We start from the raw sequence: 26164 nt of genomic DNA, 5'->3' as shown, positions 1-26164 counted from the left end.
CGGGCGCGCGGGGCGGGGCGGGGCGGAGGGGGTGGGCGCTCGGGCGGGTATATAAGGGCCGCGCCGGCTTAACTTCTGACTTGGGGATATTTATTTGGGAAGCGCCCGGACGGCAGAGGCTGGCGGCGGCGGTGCCTGCCGCAGACCGTGGTTAGAAAAGGCGGCGGTGACGGCGAGTGATGGGAGCACTGTGGCTCCCGGGCGCGGGCGGGAGCTGCCGAGCGTGCCGGGCCCGGCGGGCGTGCTGAGCAGAAAGGGGGGCGTCCCGTGCCCGCGGCCAGCTCCGGAGGCGCGGGCCGGGTTTTTGTTCGGCCGAGCGCTGCGCCAGGCAGCCTGAGGGGACAACTCCAGTTGCAACAACAACCCACCTTCCCGCAGCCGAGCGAGACTTGGGCTGCTGCGTCCGTCCTATTGTTTAGACTCTTGCTGGGGGCTTCGGAGCCTGCGGAGCCACCGAGTCCCAGTGTTCCGTTGCCGCCTACCCTCTCCCCAAACCCCTCCGCGGACCAGGAGGCGAAGAAAGCATCCGGGAGAGGGGAAGGGGCTGGAAGGAGTCGGGCGGCTCGGGACTGCGGCCGCTGAGTCAGGTGCACCGCCAGGAGAGGGGCGGCGTCGCAACGTCGGTGGAGCCCGTCCGCCTTAGGGGACGGGATCCAAAGCCTGGGAAAAGTTCCTGCACTTTGAGGAGGAGGACGCACTTGTGGGCGACTGCCGAGGAGCTGCGCCCGCCCGGGAGGCCTGCTCTTATTTCTTGCACCTTTGCCATCAGGTGTCTGCCGCGGAGCTGCGGCGTATCCGGGAGACCAGAGTGGCTGACACACGCGCGCACACACGACTGCCATTCTGCTGGCGCCTGGGCTCAATCCCGGAGTAGCGGATCCCAGCGGTCCGCCTGCCACCTCGCCTTCCTCCAAGACACCCCGGCAAGACCTGGGACGCTAACACCCTCACCTTGGCCTTTCCACTCTTATCGGCCTGCCTGCCTGAAAATCTTGCCCCAACCGGCCCCCCCTCGCCCTCGGAGAAGCTCGCGTCCTCAACTTGGCCTCTTGGATTTTCTCTGCTGGGGTCGTGACTAGTGGATATTCCTGCCGGCTGCGGCGGCCCGACTGCCCTTTTGTCTTTCCTGCGTGACCTCGGGGGCAGGCCCTGGTGCGGAGCGTCGCCAAGGACGCCTGGCGGGAGGCGGGATTGCCGAGCCACCCTCAAGCGAAGTGCATGTGTGTCTGCAAATCGCTCTCGGCTATTGGGAGCCGGCGAGGGCCGGTCCGGGCTGCGGCGAACCAGGGAAAAAGCGCGTGAGCTGCGCCCGGCACTCCGCAGCGCCGCCCCGCGCCCCCCGGGCTGCGCGCCTGCCCCGTGCGCCCCCGCGCGCCATGCTCAGTCCCCGGGCACCCTCAGCCCCCTGCCAGTGGAGCTCCTGCGCCTTCTAGTTTCTGGGAGCCCACTTCGATTGGGGCCAGCATTCCTATTGCGACCCTTCCTCTGCCTTGTACCCTCCCCTCTGGAATCAGATTTGTACAGGGAGTGCGCGGGATCGTAGTACCTAACCCCTCACCCCTCCGCGCAACTAGCCCCTGCATCTTCGTGGCCTTTGGGGGCCTCAGCTTTTTTTTTTTTTTTTTACCGCCAAGTCGATCCTTAGAAGACAGACGACGCCTCATCTCCTTCCTTTGCTCTTGGCGTCTCCTTGCAGCCTTGGACCGGACGATTGATCTTCAGGACCTAAAGTTGCCCAAGGAGCGTCTGCCCTGCTGGAGGCGGTTGGAGAGGGAGGAGGAAGGCGTGTGCCAGCGCTCGCTCTGCTGTCTTCAATATTACTGTTGTTGCCTCATTATTTTCGCACATTTTCACCGGCTATTCTGGACTGCTAGCCCCACGCCAGGCCACTGGATCTCGAGCGCTGCGCGCTTCCTCGGAGCAGCGACCTAAAGAGAAACCCCGGACGCCGACGATCAAGGAGGCGGCGGGGGAAGATGCGCGGCGTTGGCTTGCAGACGCTGTCCCTGTCGCTGGGGTTAGTGCTGGCGGTTCTGAACGAGGTGGCGCCACAGGCGTGCCCGGCGCAGTGCTCCTGCTCAGGCAGCACGGTGGACTGTCACGGGCTGGCGCTGCGCAGCGTGCCCAGGAATATTCCGCGCAACACAGAGAGGCTGTGAGTATGGGCTTTTTCCTTGCCTTTCCCTCCCGCCGTCGGAGTCGCATACCCTAGCCTCACGACTAGAGGGACCAAGTGGCTCAAGGACCTTTGCGTGAGGCAGCCTTCCTGCCCGCTCATCCTGGGGTTGGGCTCTCCAGAAGGGCGAAGGGCGAGAGTGCGCACTACCCAGGGAGGGGGCACTATCCCGGGAGGGGCGGACCCATTGGCAGCCCCGCCGGACACTCGGTCTCTTCGTCCCGTTCGAGTCCCACCACGCGCGAGCGACTTCTTCTGGCTGGGAAGCTGGGAGGTGGGGGACAAGTGCTTGCGGGTGCCTGAGGCGAAAGAGACGCGACTTTGCTTCTCTGACTCTGCAGACGAAGTCACATTGCAGTTGTAGACACTCGGGTCGGTTTCACAGCTAAGTCCCCTCTCTAGTGGTGGAGGACTGGCGCGGGGACTCGAAAGGGAAACCTCTGCTTCCCGGCTTTGTGTCGCTGTCCCTTGGGCGGGGGGGGGGGGAGGTGGAGAAGGGGCCGTGCGGCAGCCGGGGCCGCCCGGGGGCGCTTCGCACAGGCCGTGGAGGGAGGGGCGTCCCTGGACGGCGGCAGCTCGCCCGGTGGCCGCGAGCCACCCGCCAGTCTTTCCCCGCCCCCTCTCCCCGGGGAGGAGGCGGTGGCAGCCCCAGGGGATGTGGCAGAGCGGGCACCTGCAGAGGAGGACCACGTCCCCTAGTCCAGGCGAAGTTGGAGCTGGTTCTCCAGCGGGCACCAGCCTAGTCGGGCTGCCTGCTTCGGGAACCCCGCGGCCCTCGGCTGCTCCCTCCAGCCCTTCCTGCTGAGCCCCAGTGTCCCTGTCCACCTTTCTGGCAGTTTTCTGCGCTTCTTCACGTGGCAGCAGCTCCCTTTCCTCCTCTCCGCGCTCCGCTGCCCGCAGACATCCCCGCCTCCCTGCCTCTGCAAAGCTCTAATGAAGAAGTAAACGCAGCCCTGGTGGTGACGGCCCACGCGCTCCTTGTGGGAGCTTCCCGAGTTCAGGGAAGTGGAGCATGGAGGCCATTCTCTTTGTGAACGCCGAGGCCGCCGCCTCGCGCCGCCCCAGCGCCCTCGGCGCGCTCGGCTCGCGCAATTGCGCGTGGGCCCCGCAGGCGCAGGCCGAGGGCGGCTCGGGCCTCCGCGCCCGGGCTTTGCTCCCCGGCCCCTTCGCCCCGGGTGGGGGGCAGTGGAGAGGACCCACTCTGACCCACAAGTCTCCACCTGCGCGGCCCGTGGCGCCTTGAGTAGTTCTTATCCAACCCATTCCCCTCGCCCTCAGCAAACCTTTAAACGTTGAGCTCCTTCTTTTCTTTGCAAATAGTTACCTCTGGCCCGCGAGGCGCACTGGGCTACCCCCCCTTTCCTCTTTTCTTCCCAGACCTGCAGTGCAGAATAAGTTGGGGCCCTACCCGGGGTGTCTTGTCAAAATGTGATCCACCACATTTGGCTTGGGGAAATTCAAGTTTTGTTTTTGTTTTTTTTAATCGAATAGCCATAAGACTCCAACCATTCTCAGGAACAACTTGATGGTACTTTGCTCAGCTAGGAAAAGTGGGTCGGGGAGAAAGGCAGAGAAGCAATGCAGAATTCTTTTGAGCACTTGTCATTCCGTGCTATTCAGAATAGTTTAAACTTTAAACACTGACACGTCTTACTCAACAAAAAGGACTGAACTCAGAAAAAATCAATTGCGTTTCAGAAGTATTCCTAGGAAGGATCTATAAATAGTTTCAAAAATACTCATTGCTGCTTATAAAGTTCGATCACTGAAAAAGTGAACACTTTAAATACAGATTTCAAACATGCTGTTTAAAAGTCGAAGGTAAAAGGTGGTAAACTAGGGCCTCCTGCCACGAAGCAGAGCATTGAAACCACAGCAAAACCTGGTTTTGCTTCAAATGATTGGATCCGGGGCAAGTTTAGAATCTTGACTTAATATGCCAGAAAGGGGGCTGTGGCTCCAGGAGTAAAACTGATGCTGAAATCTTTACAAAAATGTCGGGGCCTGAATACTCTTTCCGTTCTTGCCCTGGCTAGTAGTTTTCACGGTACAGTCACAGCGGGGTTCCCTGAGCTGCAAATGAAGAGTTTAGTTTTCATACAAACATAGAATTGTTGGAAGGTAAATGCCTATAAATGCAAGTCTTTGAAGTGCAGTTCTTTTGATGGCATGCTAATTTTTTTCTTTGCCTTCAGAAGTGTAGTTACCAAAATACCTAAGAAGAGTTTTTCCTTTTTTAGTTTGTTCTTGAATAGTCAAGTATTAGAAAATTGTTTCGACTTCCTGAAGGAAACTTTTGGGAAGCGTGCGTAGCAACAGTAATAAAATAACAGTGCTGCTTTTTAAGAATACCTGTGGAAACACACACCCTTAGAAAAGCAGAAATTGAAAGTGCTTTCATATACACACAAGGATGCAACAAAAGAGAACTTACAGTGATCATATACTCATTTCATTTTCTTGTCACATGCCAGTGAGAATGACCTTTTTAAACCTAACACTTTTTTTTTTAATTTATTTCCGAGGTCACTCCCTTCTTTTTCCCATTTATTTTGTAAACTACTTAGTAACTAGCATTACTTTGTACTCTTAAATTTTACTGTGTTTAACTTCAAATGAATAGATATGAAATTGAATTTTCATTTTCTTGTGTTTGCAGGGATTTGAATGGGAATAATATCACAAGGATTACTAAAACAGATTTTGCTGGTCTTCGACATCTAAGAGTTCTGTAAGTGTGATTTTTTTTGTGTTTTGGAGAATTTCTGCTTCATTTTTAAGATTATGTGTTTCGAATCAGTTTTTGTCTCAGTTTCGAAAACTCAATGACAGAAACACAAAAGTTGAAAATATCTTGGTTTGTTTTCTTTTTTGTTTATTACTGTACTTGAAATTTCAATAAAAAGTTAGGCTTTTATTTTAAGGTTGGAAGTGTGCCATGGAAACAATATAATAGAAATGACCTCAAATGTTTGTTATACCATACCCTAAGTGCTTAATGCATATAAAAACTTAGAATAACTGCTTTCACAATATGAATAAGTAATGTAGATATTTGATACACTTTTAGGGTTTTAGATTAATGAGAAAAAATTCAAGTGGGTCTGTATTTTATTATTACTTAATAACGTTCAGGCTTTTCTGGGGAAAACAATGACATATAGTTTCTAACTTTAAACTTAAACAGTTCAGCTCATCAGCAGAGAGCCTTTGTGGAAAAATACTTACCTATAAAAATACATTGGTCCTACTTTAAAGTAATTTTTTTTAACTTTGTAGCTTTTCTATAATTGTTGCAGTATGATTACTTCTCTAATTAGTGGGTTAAATTAGTAGTGAGTTAACCATCATTTGAGATTCAATATTTTGTAAAATTGGCTTTATCCACAAAACTTTGACAATATTTACATCCCAGTGGTTCTATACTTTTGACCATGGTGGGTTCAGGGTTCATGTTTTAAGAAACACATATTGGCAGTTATAAATTCTTCCAATTGCTAATGTATATCCATAAAGTCAGTAGAAATATGTGTGTGATGAATTACTAGATACTGATTCTTTTAGTTAAAACTCAGTTGAAATCAGGTGACCACGAGACAGCTATCAAAGCTGCAGTTTTTCGGATCGCGCTTCAGGATAGGCCGTAGTTTCAAGTTCAGAATTTTGACTAATCAAGTTCATGAGCAACTCCATTAGCATTTTTCCATGCAGGTTTTGTGATGGGTATGCTACTTATTTTCCCTCCCCGAGTTCTCTGCAGTGTATCAGCATTAAATGGGATATAGGCTCTCAAACTAGAGCAGTATTTGGCCTTCATCAAGGGAGGGAGGCTACGTGTTTTCAGTTGCTGAATTGAAACTTATTAAGATGGTTTCTGGTGACCTGAAGTTTCATGTTATGTTTTGCATTTTAGGCAGCTTATGGAGAATAAGATTAGCACCATTGAAAGGGGAGCATTCCAGGATCTTAAAGAGCTGGAGAGACTGTAAGTATTTTCAATTCCAAACTTATGACAATAATGTAACCGTGTTTTTAAAAATACTTGAATTTCAAGGCACCGTGTCTTCAATTTCATGTTCTTGCTTTTGCAAGTTTACAAAAGAAAGCAGATGAATAAGTGGTCTTCAGACTAAATGTAAAAAGTGCAGCTTCCGGATAAGTAGTTCTAACTTGTATTAAAACTCAAAAATAGAGACTTACTTTCACAGAGGTGCTTACTTCCTCAGCAGCCATTGCGTTGGTCCTTGCACACGTTTTTCTTACTGTTCATCTAGCTTGTTTAACTTGTTTATCTAGGAAGAAGGGTGATGATTTATTTGCATTATGGAAAAGATAAATTTCACTAATAAAAAAAAATAGTTATTTAAATTTTCATACTGTGGTTTTGTGTGTCCTGAGTGCCATTTGAAGAAATGTTTTAAATTCTTACTGATAAATATTTGCTTTTGGATGTTTTGCACTTATGGTGAACATTGTTAATAACCTCTGTTCACAGTTTTACTACATGATCTCACAGTGGCTTTTGGAATACCTCTGTTGGAAAACGAATTTCAAAAAATAGTAGAAATGGAAGTAAAAACTGTGTTACCAAAGCATGGTCATCATTAATTCTTTTTTTCCCCCAGAAGATTAAATGTAGACTTCAGACATCATAATATTACTATTCAGATACAAAGTCTTATAAAAATTGATATACAGTACTTGAAGAGTATTATTATATAAAGGATAAAGAGAATTTTTAAACCTGTGTCTGAAATAGAATAAATGACAGGCTGTCTAATTTGAATTATAAATTCCTTGCTCTGATATATTTTGATTATCCAATTTTGGTAGGTTTGCATTTTAAGGGCATGTAAAAGCTTCATTAAAAATAGCAACAATTATTTTAATAAGTTTCCATATCTGCCTTAATAGTAACTTTATGTAAAAATTAAAATTTTATTTATAATACTGAAATACTACATTCATTTTTAGGCATGGGACATATTCAGATTTAGCAGGCTTAAGGGCAAAAGTTCATTCTGTGTAATTGTCTGTAAGTGGAAAAAAAAATCCTAAAATATTTGTAAATACAGTGTATAGACTATAGTTTTATCACATCAATGAATTAAACAGAGAAATGTCTAATTTATTTTGCTGTAAAACTTCTGATAAATATCATAAGCTAGAGGACATAAGTGTGTAATTTGAAATAAATGTAAACATGGCTACCTTGAGCTAGTTTTGGGGGAAAAAAAGATAAGATAAACCTTTGGTTAACTGTATAATAAATATATTTGTAAGTATACTAATATTATATCTCTTAAAATATAAAAATACTCCAGAAGTATTTATTCTTTGGCCTCTTTCATAGGCTTCCGTGAATAGCTAAGTCCAGCTGAGTTCCTTGCAAAGGTATTTTAATCTATCCATTTAAAACAAAAACTATGAATATAATCTAAATGATTGGTGAAGTGAATAGGTAATTTAAGATGATACGTTAAGCGGTAAAAGATTTTTTCATAAATAGCTTTTAGAAATCACATGGGAATATCGATATTTTTATTTTTAAACAATTTCCAAATCACTGAAGGAGACTTGATGGCTTTTCATGCGATGTCTTTTTTGGTTACATTGTCATTTTAAATATTGTCAGAAACATTAGGACAAAACAAAATTTCCCATTACTTTCCAGGGCTCTTTTTAAGTATCATTTGAACTTTATCTTGAATCAATTAACTTTCCCCCAAAATTATTAACCAGATGCCTTCTGATTTGAAATTCAACTAGAGTTCTAAGTACTTACTATTTTTGATTTTTACTTGCCCTGAGATTGTCACTCCATCTCAGAACAGTCTTCCAGTCTACTAAAGACACAGTCCATTTCATAGTGGAAGGAGGATTTGTAATTTTGAATGAAAACTAATATATATGCAGGACTTCTTTAAATCACCCCAGCTGTTGGCTGAGAGCAAATATTTCATATTTGTGAGGAAAAGCTGAGAAAATTCCTTTTGTTTACAACTGCCAAGTCCATCTGATGGAAACACATTGTTATCTGACAGCCAATTCATCTCCTTGGGACTCTGGAATTTAAAACCATTTCTTAGGAACCTTGTGGATATACTTTTCAAATATTTATTTATTTATTTTTCAAAATATATTACATGGCAGGACAAGTTCTGTCTAAAAATACAAAGGTTAAAAATGTATTCAACTTGTTGTAAACAAACCATTTAAAATTTTATTCAGTATATTGTTTAAAACAGAAAACAAGAACAAAATCTAAAAAAAAAAGAAAGAAAACTCACCCAGAGAGTTTCATGATCAAATTACTATGGTGTGTTTTATACATTCATATTTTCGTTGGTGTTATTAACATCACAAAAATGGCATTCTTTTTATAAAAAGCTTCGAGAAACCATGTGAAAAATGGGAATTAATCATTGAGTTAACTTTTAGGTAACTACATTATGTAAACTTCTGTGGTTTTTAGCCCTTTAGATGCCAAATTTTCATTTGAACTCAATCATGAAACAGTTTATAAATTCAAGTTTATGTTGTTAAAAGCCATTCATATGGTCTTAAAGCAATTTAATTTTCATCCCATGTGAAGAGCAAAATAAAATAAAAACGCTAGTTTTGTTTGTGCATAATGCAAGTTTCTAAGTTACTTTCATTTTAATGTGATAAAATCAAAACAATCCCAGTGGCATTTTATGGAATGCTTCAGAGTTTTAAGTTCTTTCTTCTCATTTTGTGTTCGATGAGTTTTAAATTGATCTAGAGAAAGAGAACAAAGAAGACAGAAGAAAATCCAAAATCCAAATCCGTTGCCATCGAGTCGATTCTGACTCATAGCAACCCTATAGGACAGAGTAGAACTGCCCTATGTGGTTTCCAAGGAGTGCCTGGTGGATTTGAACTGCCAGCCTTTTGGTTAGCAGGTGTAGCTCTTAACCACTATGCCACCAGGGTTTCCAAAATAGGACATCAAAATTTGTGCCTTTTAAGAAGTTCAACTTTTTAATCTGTCAGAAACTGGGTCATGAAAATTGAATTTGTAGCATGAAATAAGATCATTATTTCTAAGTCAAAGCATTATAATTAGAAAAAGAGAAGGTATTTTTCCATGTGAAAGAATGGATGAAATGCAGTGTTTTCAGTCAAAATGTTAAGAAGTAGTTGGATGTTAAAAAAAGGCAATCGTTCCTTCATTTGTTCCTCCCTCCCTCCTTCCCCTCCCTCCCTCCCTCCCCTTCCTCCCTCCCTCCTTCCCCTCCCTCCCTCCCTCTCCTCCCTCCCTCCCTCTCCTCCCTCCCTCCCTCCCTCCCCCTCTCTCCCCTCCCTCCCCTCTCTCCCCTCCCTCCCCTCCCTCCCTCCCCTCCCTCCCCTCCCTCCCTTCCTCCCTCCCTCCAGTTCTTCCTTCCTTTCTCCCTCCAGTCTTCCTCCCTCCCTCCCTCTCTTCTTCCCCTCTCCTCTCCTCCCCTCTCTCTCTCCTGTTGTATAGAAAACATCAGATGATATGCTCATCATCAGAACGTGCTTATGAAACACTGCAAAAGAGATCAGTTTTAATCACACCTACACACTGTGAGAACACATTACTTCCTGTTTTGACAGTTTGCTACTCTCCTCCCAGACCTAACATGTGCAGTGGCAGATTCCCTAGGATGCTGCGTATTGCCAGGAGTACCCACTGATCTGGGGTGGAAATTGAGCCTTGAGAGTGTAGCACTTCTGTATTGCATTAGCAAGCCTTATATTGTTCAGTAAGAATGTTCAACTGAAATGTAATGTAGCAAAGGGTCTAGTTATAGTTAATTCAGTGGAATTTCATTAAGGAAAAACAAAGGGCAAATATGCTGCAGTAGAGAAGCAGAACCTTTGCAAAGTACACCTTTTCACTTTAAAAGATAACCTGGGTATGTCTGCAATAAAGTCTCCATGCAAAATTATTAATTCAAGATTCCCCGGCTGGTACATAATGTCCTAAAAAAAAAAAAAAAAAAATCACTTTTTTTTTTTTTCATTAAAAAAGAGAATCATTTTAGTTGCAGTGGGGCCGAGAACTTCCATGGGTGGGTAGGAAGTTTTGTTGTTCACTTAGAGTTTATGGGATTATGGCGCAGTCATTAAGTTCTATTTTATGACCTTTTAAGGGGACCCAGGCCGCTTGAGGTTTCCAGTAGTAAAAAAAAAAAAAAAAATCAGCTTCTCCTTTTCAAAGTTCCTTGATAGCAGAAATGCAAGAGCCTGAGAAAGTTTTCAAAATTTTCTAGGATGTTATTTTTAGGCAATTGTGTTATTCCCTGAGACTGTAAAGTCAAATGCTTATATTATTGAATTATGCTAATGAGAACCTACGGTGCACCATGGAAAATTTTGGAGTTTAGACTTTGTGTGAGCATTACAATCGTGTTAGAGCCTTAACAATTGTGGAAATTGCAGAAGTGATAGAAACAAGTAATTGGACTGTTCATCTTTTGCCACCAAGAATGTGTAAATGGCTGCTTTTAAGACAAATATCATTTTAAACTCCTCAAATGGTATCTTTCTGTTTGAAATTACATTTTTCCTATTAGTTTTATCATTTGTTACTTCTTTTTTGCTTGAGAAGATGAGTCCTGAAAATATTATTATAACGAAGCCACATAAGATATTCTGGAAAATAAAGTTGTTGTTTAGATATTTTAAAATTTCTACTGAGTTGCTATAAAGAAAACATAGTAATTTAGTTTTCCGAAAACCAAACCTGTTGCCGTTGAGTCGATTCTGACTCATAGTGACCCTATAGGACAGAGTAGAACTGCCCCATATAGCTTCCGACGAGTGGCTGGTGGATGCAAACTGTTAACCGTTTGGTTTAGCAGTGTCAGCTCTTAACCACTGCACTACCAGGGCCCAAGTCTAAATGCATATACCAAACACCACATGCAAATCCGTTGTTGATGAGTTGATTCTGACTCATAGTGACCCCATGTGCTTCAGAGTAGAACTGCCTTCCAGAGGGTTCTCTTGGCTGTTACCTTAAGGAAATGAATCTCTGGGTCTTCCTTCTGCAGTGCCATTGGGTGAATTCATACCGCCAACCTTTCCGTTAGTAGTTGAATGCTTAACCGTCTGTACCACCCAGGGATCTAAATCCAAATGCAGTAGAGCTGTAAATTCTCTTAACACTAAAAACACTACAGCCTCCCAAAACCAAAAAACCAAACCCAGTGCTGTCGAGTCAATTCTGACTCATAGCGACCCTATAGGACAGAGTAGAACTGCCCCATAGAGTCTCCAAGGAGCGCCTGGCAGATTTGAACTGCCGACACTTTGCTTAACAGCCGTAGCACTTAACCACTATGCCACCAGGGTTTCCATACAACCTCCTGAAAGACTATATAAAGGGTACTTCATCTTTTAAGGTCATGCTAAGTTAGTTCTTGCTGCAAGCACCCACCAGTCATAACCATGTGAAGACGTTGTGAGGCTTAGCAACTCCTGTGTTCCAGGATTTTTGTTGTAGGTTTCTACACATGAGTTCAAGTAAAGAATATGTTGTAGAACAGGTCTGAAGGAAAGCTCCACTTATTCCCTGTTCATCAGGGACGTAGAGAATTTCTCTCCTGGCTAATCCCACTAGTCTATAGGCAACACATAACACATTCCTTTTCTTAAAGCAAGAGCACGTTGGCAGTGCTAATCTTGAAAAAGAATGCAAGCCCCATCGCAAAAGAATTCTTCTCTGGCAGCTTTACAGCTGAATTTAAAATCACTGCAATCATTTTTTGAGGAAGGCTCTTCAAAGAAAGTACCAAACTGTGTAACAAAGGCTGAGTATGTAGATCCTGTGAGATAAAAATGGTGTCAGTTATCATTTTTCTTCTTATCAACTTCATCTCTGATATCCACTAAACGTCAATTATGTTCATTTATTTATAAATGACCTTAAGTATTTTATATTACGCTTATCTTTATTTATTATGTTAATTTCTATAACGTAAGGCTTTAATGCTATGTGCATTGTTATTCCCTTTGGCAAGAAAATGAATCCATCTGAGAGGATTTCTCATGTGGTACTTTTTTAGGGGCCTTGAAGTTGAACGGTGGAGAGAAGGCCTGTTTGCTCTTCCAGGACCGTTTTATAAATTCTGAAGCAGCAAGGCTGTTTATTTTTCCCACATCTGTTTTGGGCTCATCCTTTGTGACAGTGTTTGCCGGATGCTGTCCTTTATGTCCTTTATGCCTCCCCTGAAATGAGTCGTTTAGTTTGCACTGTTACAATGTATTTGTGGAAGCGGCGATTGTCAAATATTTTACATTTAATTCTGTCATTCATTCATTCTGGACACCTTGCTCTTTGAATCATGCCTTTGGGACTGAATTCCACAACTTTAAGTGGAATGAGAAGCTTTCTCTCTGCAGACTTCATATTTATTGCCCTTACATTTTTTTCAAAGCAAGTTGTAGCTGTCAGTCTGGACGGAATATTGGAGGAAACGATTTCAGAATGAAAGCTTTGTAGCAATAGGGCTGATAGGGCATTATCGAAATAAGAGGAGTGTTTTAAGAGAATATTTCAGCAGATGACTCCATTGGATGCAAGCGAGGGCTTCGAAGCTGGCCATGTGCCGCCCTTGGAAGCTTTGGCAGTAGAGCAGGCAAGGAGAGCCTAGGTGCCCTGTTCTCCTTGTGACTTGCTCAGCTGTTGCTTGGTGCTTCATGGAACATTGGCAGGTGTTGTCTTAGAGTACTAGTGCTGATGTAACAAAAATACCGCAAGCAGGTGGCTTTAAGGAATGGAAGTTTATTTCCTCACAGTTCAGGAGGCTAGAAGTCCAAGTTCAGAATGTGGCTTTAAGGGCAGGTTCTTTGTATCAGCCTCTAGTGGCCTGCAACCCTTGGTGTTCCTGGGCCTGTAGCTTCATCTGCCTCCATCTTCATCAGATAGTACCTGTCTTCCCCTCTGTCTGTGCTCCCTTATCTCTGCCTGTGCTGCTCCTTATAATCCAGAAGTGTGAGGTTTAGAACACACCCTACACTGATATCCATTGCTATCCAGTTGATTCTGATTCAGTGATCCTACAGGACAAAGTAGAACTGCTCCATAGGGTTTCCAGGGAGTGACTGGTGGATTCGAACTGCTGACCTTTTGGTTAGCAACCTGAGCTCTTAACCACTGTGCCACCGGGGCTCCATTACACTGGTTGGGCCTTATTAACATTAATATAACAAGCCTTATTTCCAGATAGGATTACCTCTATAGGTATGCATTTCTCACTGGCTTCAGTAAAATTATTGTCATTTTGCATTTTGAATGGAGGTAAAGTTACAATTATCAGTTGAATCAAGATGAAGGTTGAAAAAAGTGACTGTAACCTCTACCCATGGACAAGAGGCCCAGGAGCAGCTGGCTGATAATAATTAAAAACAATTCTTATCAATAATGCTAAGCCTGTCCTTCAAATTGAGGCTTTACGAACCAGGATTTCAGAGGCTAGGGTTTTGTGCAGCCACTGAAGGATCATTCACCCCTCTCAGGCTCACATTTATTTCCAAAATAATCAACAAAGAAAAAATAAATAAATAAAGCAGAGATTCTTGTGCAATGACGAGGCGTTAAATCCTTAAACTTAATACCTTTTTTTTTTTTTTAAGCCAGAATTACTTTAAAGCCTGTTAAGGTGCAAAACAGTCACTAAAAAGGGCTGGAGAAGAAGTGTAACCCTTTCTAATGCTACTGCAAGATTCCTTATCTGCTTGAAGAAACACAAAGGAAACAGTTATTGGGATCCATTTTCATTTCTGCACTAAGAAAAAGTATCTAAGCCACAGACAGTGCACACCTTTCTAAACCATGAATTTTACTATCCAGAGAGTTCTCAATCAGTTCTGGAGTCTTGTGGGCAGATTCCATCCAGAGGGTGAGGACACAAGGGCCAGGTGTGCCTTTACACCTGTTCTCTGTCCTTGGGCACAATTGAGTGTCCTCGCTCCAAACAATGGCAGTTGACCCACCTGGCTTGTTTAATGGGACTGATTCCTATTGGCTCCCATAAATCATCCTCCACGATGCACTACACACCGTTTTCCTGTTCTGTGACCATCACGTTTTGACTTCTTTAACTCATTTACTTTGGAGTTTTTATGACATTGTCCTCTTCAAACAGCTAAGAAATTTTGCTGGAGCGTTAGGAATTGTTACTTTTTTGCCAGCTTTATTTAGTGTTGATTATACATCTTAATGGTCTTTCAAGTAATTCTGCTTTAAAAAAAAAAGTTGGTATTAAAGTTAAGAATTTAATTTCTGGTCATCGTACATGACTGCTTGTAAAATTTACCCTTTACTGATTATTTTGGGAAAAAATTTACTTTTTTTTCTCTTTTTGGTGTTCGTATTTCCATTTAACCTTAGCACTGGTAGAAGAGAGAGTAGAAAAACAGGAATCAAAAGTATATTGATACTCTTAAAGAAAAAAGCATGGTTGTACTGCTTTTCTACATCATTTATCAAGTTGTCTCCCCTTTTTTCTGTGACACTGCCTCATCTTATGTTCAGAACAGAAATGTATCATGGTGAGTTTAGATATAGTAAGATCATTCCATAATGGTTTTTGTGAAATTATGATAAACTACTTGAATTTAGAGAAAAATGTTTCATATATATTTTCATTTTTCTCTCAATTTTAGGTATTTTAAATAAGTGTTTAAAACAGTGATCTGAACTTAGAGTTAGTTTTTTTTTTTTTTAAATAATAAAGCTTAGTGTTTTATTTTTAGATAGTATTTCATAAATGTTTAAGATACGGAGTATATAAAACTGTTTTTCCCAAGAAAAAGATTGGTGAAGAGGAATATTTCAGCCTTACATCAGTCTGAATTATTGTGGAGGTACGATTAGACTGTCTCTTTCTGAGAGGGGTAGTTTAGAGGGTGTCAAGTTCAAGTTCTAGCTCTGCTGCCTACTAGCTGTGTGCCTATGTCCATAATGGCGGTAATAGTGGTGGCTGTTCAGGGTGGCTGTGAAGAATGAATGAGATAACCCATGTAAACCTCTCAGAACAGTGCCTGGCACATAGTTAGCTCAGTACTTGCTAGCTATTACTTATGGAATGAATTAAGGATCAATTGGGCTATGAAAATCATAATATTAAGATAATGAATACAGTCTAAAATCTCTACCTTCTCCCGGTATTAGAAATTGTGCTACTTGTAGGCCTATTGACGAGAAAGCTAGTAGAAGCTAACAATCACTTAAGTATCTAAATTTGTTTAAATACATTGAGTTCCTTCCAACTTCAGGTGATGTTGAGAAGAGGAGGAAGGGTTTCATGGAAAGAAAAAGGTACCTGCAATCTAGGCTGCACTGAAGTAGGTTTGGTGGTGGGCTTTGGTTAGCTGGTTGTTAGTTGCACCCAAGTCAGCCCCTGACCCAAGGTGACTCCATGCACAAGGGAATGAAATGCTGCCAGGCCCTGTGCCATTGCCACAATTGTTTGTAGATCGAAACATTGTGCTCCATAGGGTTTTCATTGACTGATTTTTGAAAGACTGCCAGGCTTTAATCTGGAGGCTCCGTGAAACCTGTTCAGCATCATAACCTGTTGCCCGTCAAGTCAATTTTGACTCATAGCGATCCTATAGGACGGAATAGAACTGTCCCATAGGATTTCCAATTAGTGGCTGGTGGACTTGAACCGTGGATCTTTTGGTTAGCAGCTGAACACAGCTAAATGCTTAACCACTGTGCCACCAGGGCTGAATTCGGTATCATAGCAACATGCAGCCCACCACTAACAGACAGAGAGGGGCATAAAACTTGGGGCAGATACCGCAGGGGCTGTGCCAGAAAAAAGTTGGTGTTAGGTTCCATGAAGTCCATTTTGACTTATAGCAACCGCATGTGATGGAGTAGAACTGCCTGCCCCATAGGGATTTGAAGGCTGTAATCTTTCAGAAAAAAGTTGTTGTTGATAGGTCCCATGGATTGATATTGACTCATAGCACCCCCACGTGACAGAGTAGAACTACCTGCCCTGTAGGGTTTTGAAGGCAGTAGCCTTAATGGGAGCAGATTCCCAGGTTTTTCTTCTCTAGAGCCACTGGGTGGGTTTGAACTGCCAACCTTTTGGTTAGCAACCAAATGCTTAACTGTTGTGCTACTGGGGCCTACTATAAAATGCATTTGCTGGGGTCTTGCTGAATTATATCAAAATGCGAAGAGACCTGTCTGTCCAGTCATTCATTCAGCATTTCCTAAGAACCTACTAAATGTCAGGGAAGAAAGGGAGGAATACAAAAGATATGGTCCTTGTATTTGAAAGCCCACAGGCTCCAGTACAGTGTGAGGGACTCTTATTAAGTACAAATGGGGTCGCCATGGTTTAGAGTTGACTTGAAGGCAACTGGTTTTTTTGAGGACACAGCCCAGTGAGGGAACTAACTCTTTAAGGTTATCAGGGGAAGTTTCGTCTCAAATGTAAGCAGTACCATTTGGGCAAGGGGAAACACTTCTCACTTTGAGCTGCCTTTGCAAAGTCTAGGAACGTGAAGGAGCTTGCGGTGGCCAGAGAATTACGGACACTGTTAATTCATTAGTTTGGTTCAGGTTATGAAAGGCTATCTTTGCTGTTCTGGGAATCTGGATTGGCTTTTGGACAGTGGGGCTCTTTTCCAAAAGTGGTGGCTTCCCTAGAGAAATTCCAATTACCACTATTGTGAATATTTGTAATCTATTTTTATGAGCTATATATATATATATATTAAAAATATATATATATATATAAAACAAGGTTATAATTAAGCAAGTATTCACAGTAACTCTATGGGGCAGGTCTACTGTGTCCTATAGGGTCGCTATGGATTGGAATCGACTGGATGGCGATGGGTTTGGTTCGGTTTTGGTAATTAAGCTAAATTTTTATCGAAATTTTATCACAGAAGACCCTAGAAGTGTTCCTTCCTCAGAGTCATGATGAACAGAGAAAAATAAAAATATAAGTTTTTAACTCTAAATTTAGCCTCGTTATGTGCTTTGTTCATAAAGATCAGTTTAGTGTGAGTGGGAAACCAAGTCTACCCTTTTACCACTAATTTTAGTATTTATTCCCTAATTCTATTAGCGTTTTTTATTAGTATATATTTTATTAAGGGCTGAGACTGTTTCTATAGGTGGCCAACTTCTTAATAATACGAATTTATCTAACAAGAGCGATGATTACTACGATCACATCAAGGCATTTTAGAATTGGAAGACACCGTGAAGCTCAGTGGTCCCAATTCCTATTGAATGCACAATTCCCTTTTGTTGTATCCTTTGCAGGAAAAACGAAACAAAGCAAAAAACAAACAAATGAAAAAAGCCAAAAAGCAAATACATAGCCTCTGCTTGAATATATGTGGGATAAGGAGTTGAGAATCCCCCAGGAAAGATCATCCCACTTCTTCCTTGGAAAGGCACTCCTTATAATCTACACTTTCTCAGGAGTTACATTCATTGATCCCATGTCTGCCTTCTGGAGATTCAATAGGCATAATTCTGTGTGTACCTGATGACCCTTTAAATATGTCAAGACTGATAGTCCTCCTTTTTCTGTCCCCTTAACAGTTATCTTTAAACTTCAGAAACTCCTCTAGTTTATTCGGTAGGACTTTAGTTTTTACAACTTGCCTACTCTGCTCCGAAGCTACAGCAGTCTATTAGTCATTTCAGTTAGCATATTCCATCAGTGTGTTATTTCATTTACATTTTGGAAAAATACCGTTTTTAATGCAGTGTGAAATTGGACACATAAAACATGAGATTGGGATGTGAGTTTATCAGGGACAGAATTCGCCTATAATTAAAAAAAAAAAAAATAATTTAGGGAGTGCATATTCCACGAGAGCTTAGTTACATGGCACCACGGTTTACACTGAGTTAGGTTTGCAATCTAGTTCTTCTCTAGAACAGTTTAAACATTGCGATATCAGTGAAACATTTTAAAACATTATTGAAACTTCTTTTTTAGACTTCTAATAGTTACAGCTCTGAGCCTTTAATTCAGTTAAGGTCAGGAGTTGTGGGATGAGAATTGAACTTTGTTGATTTTCAAACTTCTGGTTTTGCCTTTGGGGAGAAATCAGGCCGACCCTTTCTCACACTTGGGTTTTTTCTCCAGCTAATTCGAAATTCCCATCTCCCCACAATGCCACGGGGGCATATGTAGGCCGTTTGGGACAGTGCCAGTGCGTGGATAATTTTAGGACCCCAGTTCCTCTGGTGTTTCTGCTGTATGGTGAACTCCTGACAGACACTAGGATCTGCGTCATGGAACGTTTTATCCTTGTGTATATTCTGGTTGATGCGGCACAGGTTTTGAGTCTAGAGTTTAGTTTCCAGTAATCATCATCTGAGTAAGCATATGGAAAATTGCTTTTGAACGTCATGTAACAAAAGGTATAAGCATCTTTTGATTTGCAATGCTTGAATTCTCTTGAATGTCATTTCATTCTTTCTTAAGATACAGGATGAGGCATGACACCCCACCGTCTTATTGTTGGTTATGAGCTTTGTAACCTGAGCCTTGTTTTTGTTTTTCTCAAAAGGCGTTTAAACAGAAATCACCTTCAGCTGTTTCCTGAGTTGCTGTTTCTTGGGACTTCTAAGCTATACAGGCTGTAAGTAGACACACATAGTTATTGTTGCTTTGGGTCATACCTTATGTTTTATTAAATGTAGTTTGGATCGGTTTCCTTATGCTTTCTTGGAATCTATTCACTAATGGATTGATGGATTAAAAAAAAATTGCTTTTTTTTTTTTCTAAAGAAGCATATGATTGGATTTGTAGTGGTTATAATTGCTTATTTTATTTGGTTAGCATTTAGTGGTTTATGTCCGTGTCATTGTAATTGTATCATTATTACTGGTTCATGTGATGATGATGAGATCGACCTTACTTTTTTGTGGAAAGTTTCGATGAAGTTCTGAAAGGAAGAATTGCTACTGTATATCCTCAAGAGGAAGTTGGCAGTGTTTTCTTGTAAAGTTGGGGTTCTGTAATGTCAGCTGTTTCGATATTGTTTCTGCACTTGAGTTGTAGTGTTTATTAGTCTGGAAATATTGTTATATGATATTTAAAGAGGGCTGTAAATTTCCTTTTCGGTGTTTTCTTTTCATGCCAGAATTCCAGACTGCAATATGAATGATTTGTAAGGCGAGGTTTTCATGTCAAATACGTCATAGGCTGTAAAGGAAGTTGTTCTTTGAAAGGAGCATAATGTGAATGTTAGTTAGAATCAGCTTTTCCCTCCCTGGAATGCTTATTTGTTGACCTAATGCATAGTAGGGAATATACATTCCGAAAGGTTTTAAAATTAGATTTTCGGGTCTATAAATGGTTTTGTACAGATGGGAGATAAAGCTAAAACATGTTGGAAAAAAATACATAACAGTGGTTATTGGTGTTTATAGATGTTGAGAAAAAAACTATAGGGATGTAGAGAGAACATTTTTAGAGTGGCCCCCACCTGGACGGTGGAGAAAGCCTCATATGGTTGGGTTTGTAGGGAAAGTTAGCACACTGCTTTTTCTGAACTTGACTTTGAAGTCAAGACTTTGTAGCCTACTAGTTCAATGTTGGAAACCCTGGTGGCATAATGGTTAAGTGCTACAGCTGCTAACCAAAAGGTCAGCAGTTTGAATCCACCAGGTTCTCCTTGGAAACCCTGTGGGGCCGTTCTACTCTGTCCTGTAGGGTTACTATGAGTCAGAATTGACTTGGCGGCAGTGGGTTTTTATGGGTTAGTTCAATATTGCTGTTGCCAATTCCAGAAGTAGGAAGACTTTATGCTCTCCAACCCCTCATAGCCAACATCTCTGTTAGGTCCTGACTGGACTTACTGTAGAGAAAACTTTCTCAGTAGGTGAAGAGGGCGCGATTGCTAGCTGGCACATTACGTCTTCTCTCTGGAGCCTGACCTGCCTGACATTGTTCCTCTAAGGACAGCCAAAGTCACCTAGAAGTATTTCTCCTCTTTGTGTTCCTTGCTGGTAAATTGGCCCAACTTAAGTACATTGAAAACAAAACAAAAAAAATGTTCTGAAGGGAAGAACTCTTTTTAACAAGAATTCTCTGGAGACTATTTTTACCAAGGAAATAGGTTGTAAGCCCCTGTAAAGATTATATTGTGTACTGTATATAAATTGATACTTATTTAAATATTTGAGCTCAGTTTCTTGGAAGGGCCACAGAGATGGTTTGAATAGTATTTTACTTTCTGATTTCAGTTTTGGCGATCAAGGGGGTTTTCAAAAATCGACTTCAAGGCTCGTGTATGATGAGTGCTATTAAGCTATTTATTAGTGTGTATATATAAATACAGTGCACAGCAGCTTAAGAAATTCTCTACCTTCTATGTAGCTGTAAAGATAGAATTTAAACTGAATGACTCTGAATTTGAAATTATTAGGCTGCGGAGAGGGAAGTGTAGGAAGTAATTTCCATTGTATCTCTGAGAAAGAAGAATGTTTGATTTTTCGTCTAGCAGCACGTAGATTAATTCTCCTGGGGTTTTCAGGTGGTCTAATTCACTGCAGAATCCCCCATTGGAAAATTATATTTTATTTGACATTTTACCCACTTTGACAATATCATATAGTAGACAACGGGATTTTTCTCTTTGATTTTGCTAGGATTTTATAACCCTGAAGCTGCTATATGAAGGAAGGAGACTTGAAATCTTTAAGAAAAAAAAGGAAAGACACAGAACCCATATGTAATGCAAGACTTTTTAATTAATTAAAGGCATGTCATTACACAAAGGGGAAAATGGACAGCTACAAAGTGTGTTCAGCTTTATTATGCGCCTGCTTGGCTGAAAGGATTTCCTCTGGGGAGCAGTGGGAGATAAAGTTGTGTTTGTTAGGTGGAACTGTTTACAAGGGGGACTTGCATAGTCTGATAGTTGTGAAGTTGTTGCTTGGTGACTTAGTATTTAATATTGACAGAGGTTTCCCGTTAGCTTGGGATTTGACACTGACAGACACTGGCGGTAGCTAAAAACATAGAGGTGTGATTTTTATCTGCATCCTCAAGTCAAGAATTTTCTTTTGAGTTGAGGAACTATCGTCTTGCCTGAATTACACTTAGCGGACTGCTTACAGGATATTTCCCTTAAAGAGGTTATGTTTATAAGCTAAAGAGACCACTTTTTGTGATGGCGATAACTAAATTGAGGGCAATCATTAAGAGTCTTTTACTAAATGAATGAGCAAAGGCTTGTGAAGCTGATGGCCTGGCTAGTGTAATTTCTGAGAGGAAGGCTGCGGTTTCAAATTCTCTTCATGTAAGACAGGTCCCTAGTAGTTCACCTGACAAATAAGAATGTTCTAGAAGATGAAAAAATGTGCACAAGCCTATATGCATTAAAAGGACATTTTAAAAGACCTAAGTGACAAAACAGTGGTTATAGGGTTTTTGATAGGTAAAGGGGAAAAAATGTTGAGATAGGGAAAGTATTTTGACTGGTTATTGCATGTAATTATTAAGGGATCTGTAATTGTATCCACTATTTAATGTAGTAGAACCGTACGTATCTAGAACTCTTGCAAGAAGCAAAAAATTCTAAATTGTTTTCTTTTGTGAATTTTGCATAATGCCAATTAATATGTCCACTTATTTCTTTTTTGACGCATGATATCTTTTATCCTTATACTGTTTTTTGCTAATATATCACCAATGAAGAAGTTTGCCAGTTCAATGTATAGTTCATGTCCTGATGTTTGAATTTATCATTGTTTGCTTAGATTAAAGCTAGTCTGATGTACTGGACATGATGGAGATTTTCTTTGAGTTTTTATAATGAATAATTACCATTTGACTCTTGGCTGAAAATGAGATGCCAGGTGAAGAAGCACACATGCTTTTCTGCAGACTCTAAATGCAATATAAAAGAAAAGGAGGGTACACTGTATATGAATTATGATTCGACACGGTTGGTTGCTGCTAGCGGCCAAATACGCTTTTCCTTTGCTGTCTGATCCAATTTCTCTTTGGACGGGTTGAGAGAGCACTCCATGTTCAGGTCAAGATGTTTGCTCAGAAATAGTAGTACAGTTGCAGCTGTGTTTGTTGGAGCTGGAGACTAGTTTAAATAGCATTACCATTTATCCAGTCCATTAACAGAACTCTGTAAAATAATACCAACTCTGCATAAACTACAGGACAGTGTAATAAAATTACAAGCACTTGTTGACAGATGGAAAGTGTAAGTAAAGGATGTGATAGGTTGGAGTTTAAAGGAGACGGCACAACATTTCCTTAACTTATGTAGAGACTTTACCCCCCTCTTTGCTCTTTCTCAGAAACTCAGGTTGAATCTTTCTTATGTAGCTAAGAGTGGAGAGGAGCCCTGGTGGCACAGCGGTTAAGAGCTCTGGCTGCTAATCAGAAGGTCAGCAGTTCAAATCCACCAGCTGCTCCTTGGAAACCTTATGGGGCGGCTCTACTCTGTCTTGTTGGGTCAGTCACTCTGAGTTGAAATCGACTTGATGGCAACAGGTTTGTTTGTCTTTTGAAGAGTGGGGAGCATGATTTTCAGAGCAAGCTGGAGCTGATTAATTTAAAAAGAGATTGCAGTGCATTTGAAATAATTATGACTGATGTTTATGAATATGTATTGATATTTATGGGTAGCTTATGCAAATCTTCCTGATAAATGTATCCTGAAACCTGATTTACCTCGCAGTGATTTACACTTCCCTGCTTGAGTCTGAGTTTGCAACTACTAATCCAGGCTTGTTAGAGAGGAATTTCATTGGTCATACTGCGGTTAGGCATTTGGTTATAAATATTTGTTTTGTGGTTTTCAGTTTATTTTTTGAGTATTAGTATATTTACCCAGACTTCTAACATGAGCTTAAGTATCCCAGACACTTTGCGGAAAGTTATTTTTCTCTTATATCAGCCACAATAAAACAAAGAAGCAAACAAAAGCTATATATGTTCTAGTGACTGATTTTCCTTACTTTTTTAAATAAAAACTTTTTAATTTCACTTTCAAAAGTGGCATTTATTATTCCCCAGTGAGCTTTAGAGCTACTAAACTATCTAACGTTATAAATAGTACTTTTAAAGCCAAGAACTTTTTGATGGCCTAATGACTCCTTAATCTGAGACAGACTTTTACTTTCTAATTTGATCGATCAGGCTACAATTCTTTTGCTGTCAAATTCTTTTGATGTCAGATCCTGAGAATTATTTTTCGATAGCCAAAATAATTTAGATCTTTTTGAGGAAAACTTAAAAAAAAATTTTTTATTAAGGTAAACAATTTGCTGTGCTTAATGGCACTAGTTTTTTTTTTTTTTTTAATATACAATTAAGTTGTTTTTATTTCTCTCCCCCACCCTCATAGAAGGAGCCTTCATTTTCTTTCTTCTTGATTATCAGGGCAACACATGGTCATTGTGAAACGATTTAGATAACTCAGAAAAATAGGAGGAAGTAGAAAATACTCATTGTGGTACCACTCCAATATAGCTATTTTAATCCTTGTCAATTTTTATTTATCTTAGTTTTCTTTTTCTATAATTATGTATCTAAATGCTGGTATACATGTATCACGAAAACTTTTTTTTTTAATACACCCCCAGGGCCCAGAATAAGGCTTGACCTTTAGAAAGCACACTCAGTAAGTGTTTGATGTATTGAATTAAATCTCTGTTGGGTTCAGGGTTGGTAACTCAAATGAGCAAATAGTAACTCCGGGAAGGCATTATGAATAATGGAGAACCAAATTAAATTTAAAGGATAACCCGGCTAATTAAATGTTTGTTCCCAGTAGGTTCTCTAAACATTGAAGGGTTTGGTAGACACAGCATGATCAAAATGATTTATTTTTCACCTAAGCAAAATAGACCTTAATTTGATATAATACTGTACATCTGTAAAACTAACACCCCCTCCCCCCCCCCGCTCAACAGTTCTCTGATGTCAACTTAGACTCCTAGGATTCTTGTAGGCAAGAGTAAAAGCAGAACACGGCAGTGGAGCAGTGTAGAAATTCCTCTTGAATTAATTTCTGCCAGCTCTGATTAAACTGTGGGCTACTAGAGGCGTCAGGTGCCTTAGTTTCCCGCTTCATTTTACTCTTGGCCGGTTTGGCCCCTGCCACAATAAATCCGACAGTGGTAGTGCAGGACTTGTAGGTTACAGTTGCCAGGGTGACCGTCGTCCGGCCAGAGTGGCATCATCACTCATCTAGTGAGCTGCCATGATAGCTAACGCTCACTGCCATTGCGAGCCTGCTGCGGAGCTTCGCCTGAGGAGGATGAAGCGCTTCAGAAGTGTGTCCTGTCTGGGTTTTAATTTGGTGGAAGAATACTCATAGTTTGCTAAGGTTGATTCATTTGTTTTTGGAGATTGTCTCTTTATCTCTGAAAAGAAAGAACCAAAAAGAGAGAAAAAACTTAGTAAAGTGCTAACCTTCGGTGATTAAAACACCAAGTCCTAGTCCTTTAAAATAGTCCTTTAAAATAGTCCTTTAGGACGTATTAATCCTGGGTTTTCATTTTATTATTAGGGGGTTGTAGGGACTCTGTTTTTGCCACTTAAAAAAATAAAACGGAGGTATAGGAGGAATATTTAATTAGAAAGATTACCTTTACACAAGCAAAGTGGGTAGACAAAAGACTTGATATTTGGGTATCTGGATACACTTCAGAGTAACTGTTACTACTTGCCGTGAAACAGAAGTCCAAGTCATTGAAGGGGACCTAGTTTTGATTTTGTTTTTTAAATCGACACACACTCTTGTGTTTCAGAGGTGTTAAATCCAATGCAGAGTAAGATTGTATTTGAGATTTTGTCAGGCCTGGTGTTGATAGTTTTCGCTTCAAAGAAATCACTAGTAGAAGACTTGTTGCTGGACAAAGCCAGAAATTGGCAGGTTTCAGCTGTTGCCAACAAGCAGGGCAGGCTCTCTGAGTGTGAAATATACAGCATAGTTGTTGCATAGGATAAGAAAGTGCAAAAAGATCTTTCCCATTCAATGTACTTATTTAAATAGTTGCTTTGCCAAATGTAAATGTTTCTTTCCCCGCCAAGTTCTCATAGTATGCCATAGTAAGTTCTCATAGTATGGAGAATATTGTGATAGTTGCTGGGTATAGAAGATGGTATAATATGGTGACCCCGCTATTTATGGATCGCAACCATTGTTAATACCTGACTTGTAATATGTAAATTAAAACCTTTTGAGTTTATCAAAGCCCAGGGAAGCAGCAGTCAGGAAATCAAAAGACGTATTGCATTGGGCAAACCTGCTGCAAAAACACCTCTTTAAAGTGTTAAACACAGATGTCATCTTGAGGACTAAGGTGCACCTGACCCAAGCTGTGGTATTTTCAGTCACTTCATGCATGCAAAAGCTAGACACTGAATATGGGAGACCGAAGAAGAATTGTTGTCTTTGAATTATGATGTTGGTGAAGAATATCAAATATACCATGGACTGCCGGAAGAATGAACAAATCTGTCTTGGAAGAAGTACAGCCGGAATGCTTCTTAGAAGCAAGGGTGGTGAGACTTCCTCTCATGTACTTTGGACATCTTATCAGGAGGGTCCAGTCCCTGGAGAAAGACATCATGCTTGGTAGAGGATCAGTGAAAAAGAAGAAGACCCTCAATGAGATGGATTGACACAGTGGCTGCAACAATGAGCTCAAACATAGCAACAATTGTGAGCATGGTGCAGGACCAGGCAGCGTTTCCTTCTGTGGTACTTAGGGTCACTAGGAGTCAGAACTAACTTCAAGGCACCTAACAATAGCAAGAACAATATTGAGTTTATTAAGAATGATTGTGTTTTCCCGCCCTTCCCACAAAGTGTATGGTTTTCACGTCAAAAAGATAGCGTTGTATACACATCATAAGGGAATGTTATAAAATTTATCTGTGAACCATAAAATTGGCACTGCAATCTCAATATTATAATTCTGGAACTGAAGTTTGCATCTGTATTATTTCTAGGAATTA

The 26164-nt window shown here is 41.2% G+C and overlaps 1 protein-coding gene across 2 annotated transcripts in view; it reads left to right on the top strand.

Annotated features, from left to right (window-relative positions):
* The first annotated feature begins 1359 nt into the window (after positions 1-1359).
* Positions 1360-26164, top strand: part of SLIT2 (slit guidance ligand 2) — a 418221-nt gene continuing 393416 nt past the window's right edge. The window contains exons 1-4 of one of the 2 annotated variants that reach the window (XM_003411373.4): positions 1360-2155; positions 4836-4907; positions 6090-6161; positions 18734-18805. In XM_003411373.4, coding sequence (XP_003411421.1) covers positions 1977-2155; positions 4836-4907; positions 6090-6161; positions 18734-18805 — 395 coding nt within the window. In that variant the 5' untranslated portion in view covers positions 1360-1976. Of the gene's footprint in view, positions 2156-3382; positions 4908-6089; positions 6162-18733; positions 18806-26164 lie in introns of those variants that run through there. The other variant, XM_064286010.1, reaches the window with a different exon arrangement.

This window comes from Loxodonta africana, chromosome 5 (genome assembly GCF_030014295.1).
Source record: "Loxodonta africana isolate mLoxAfr1 chromosome 5, mLoxAfr1.hap2, whole genome shotgun sequence".
Lineage (NCBI taxonomy): Eukaryota > Metazoa > Chordata > Mammalia > Proboscidea > Elephantidae > Loxodonta > Loxodonta africana.
The sequence above is the reverse complement of the archived record's forward strand: the minus strand, read 5'-3'. Positions and strand labels throughout refer to the sequence as shown.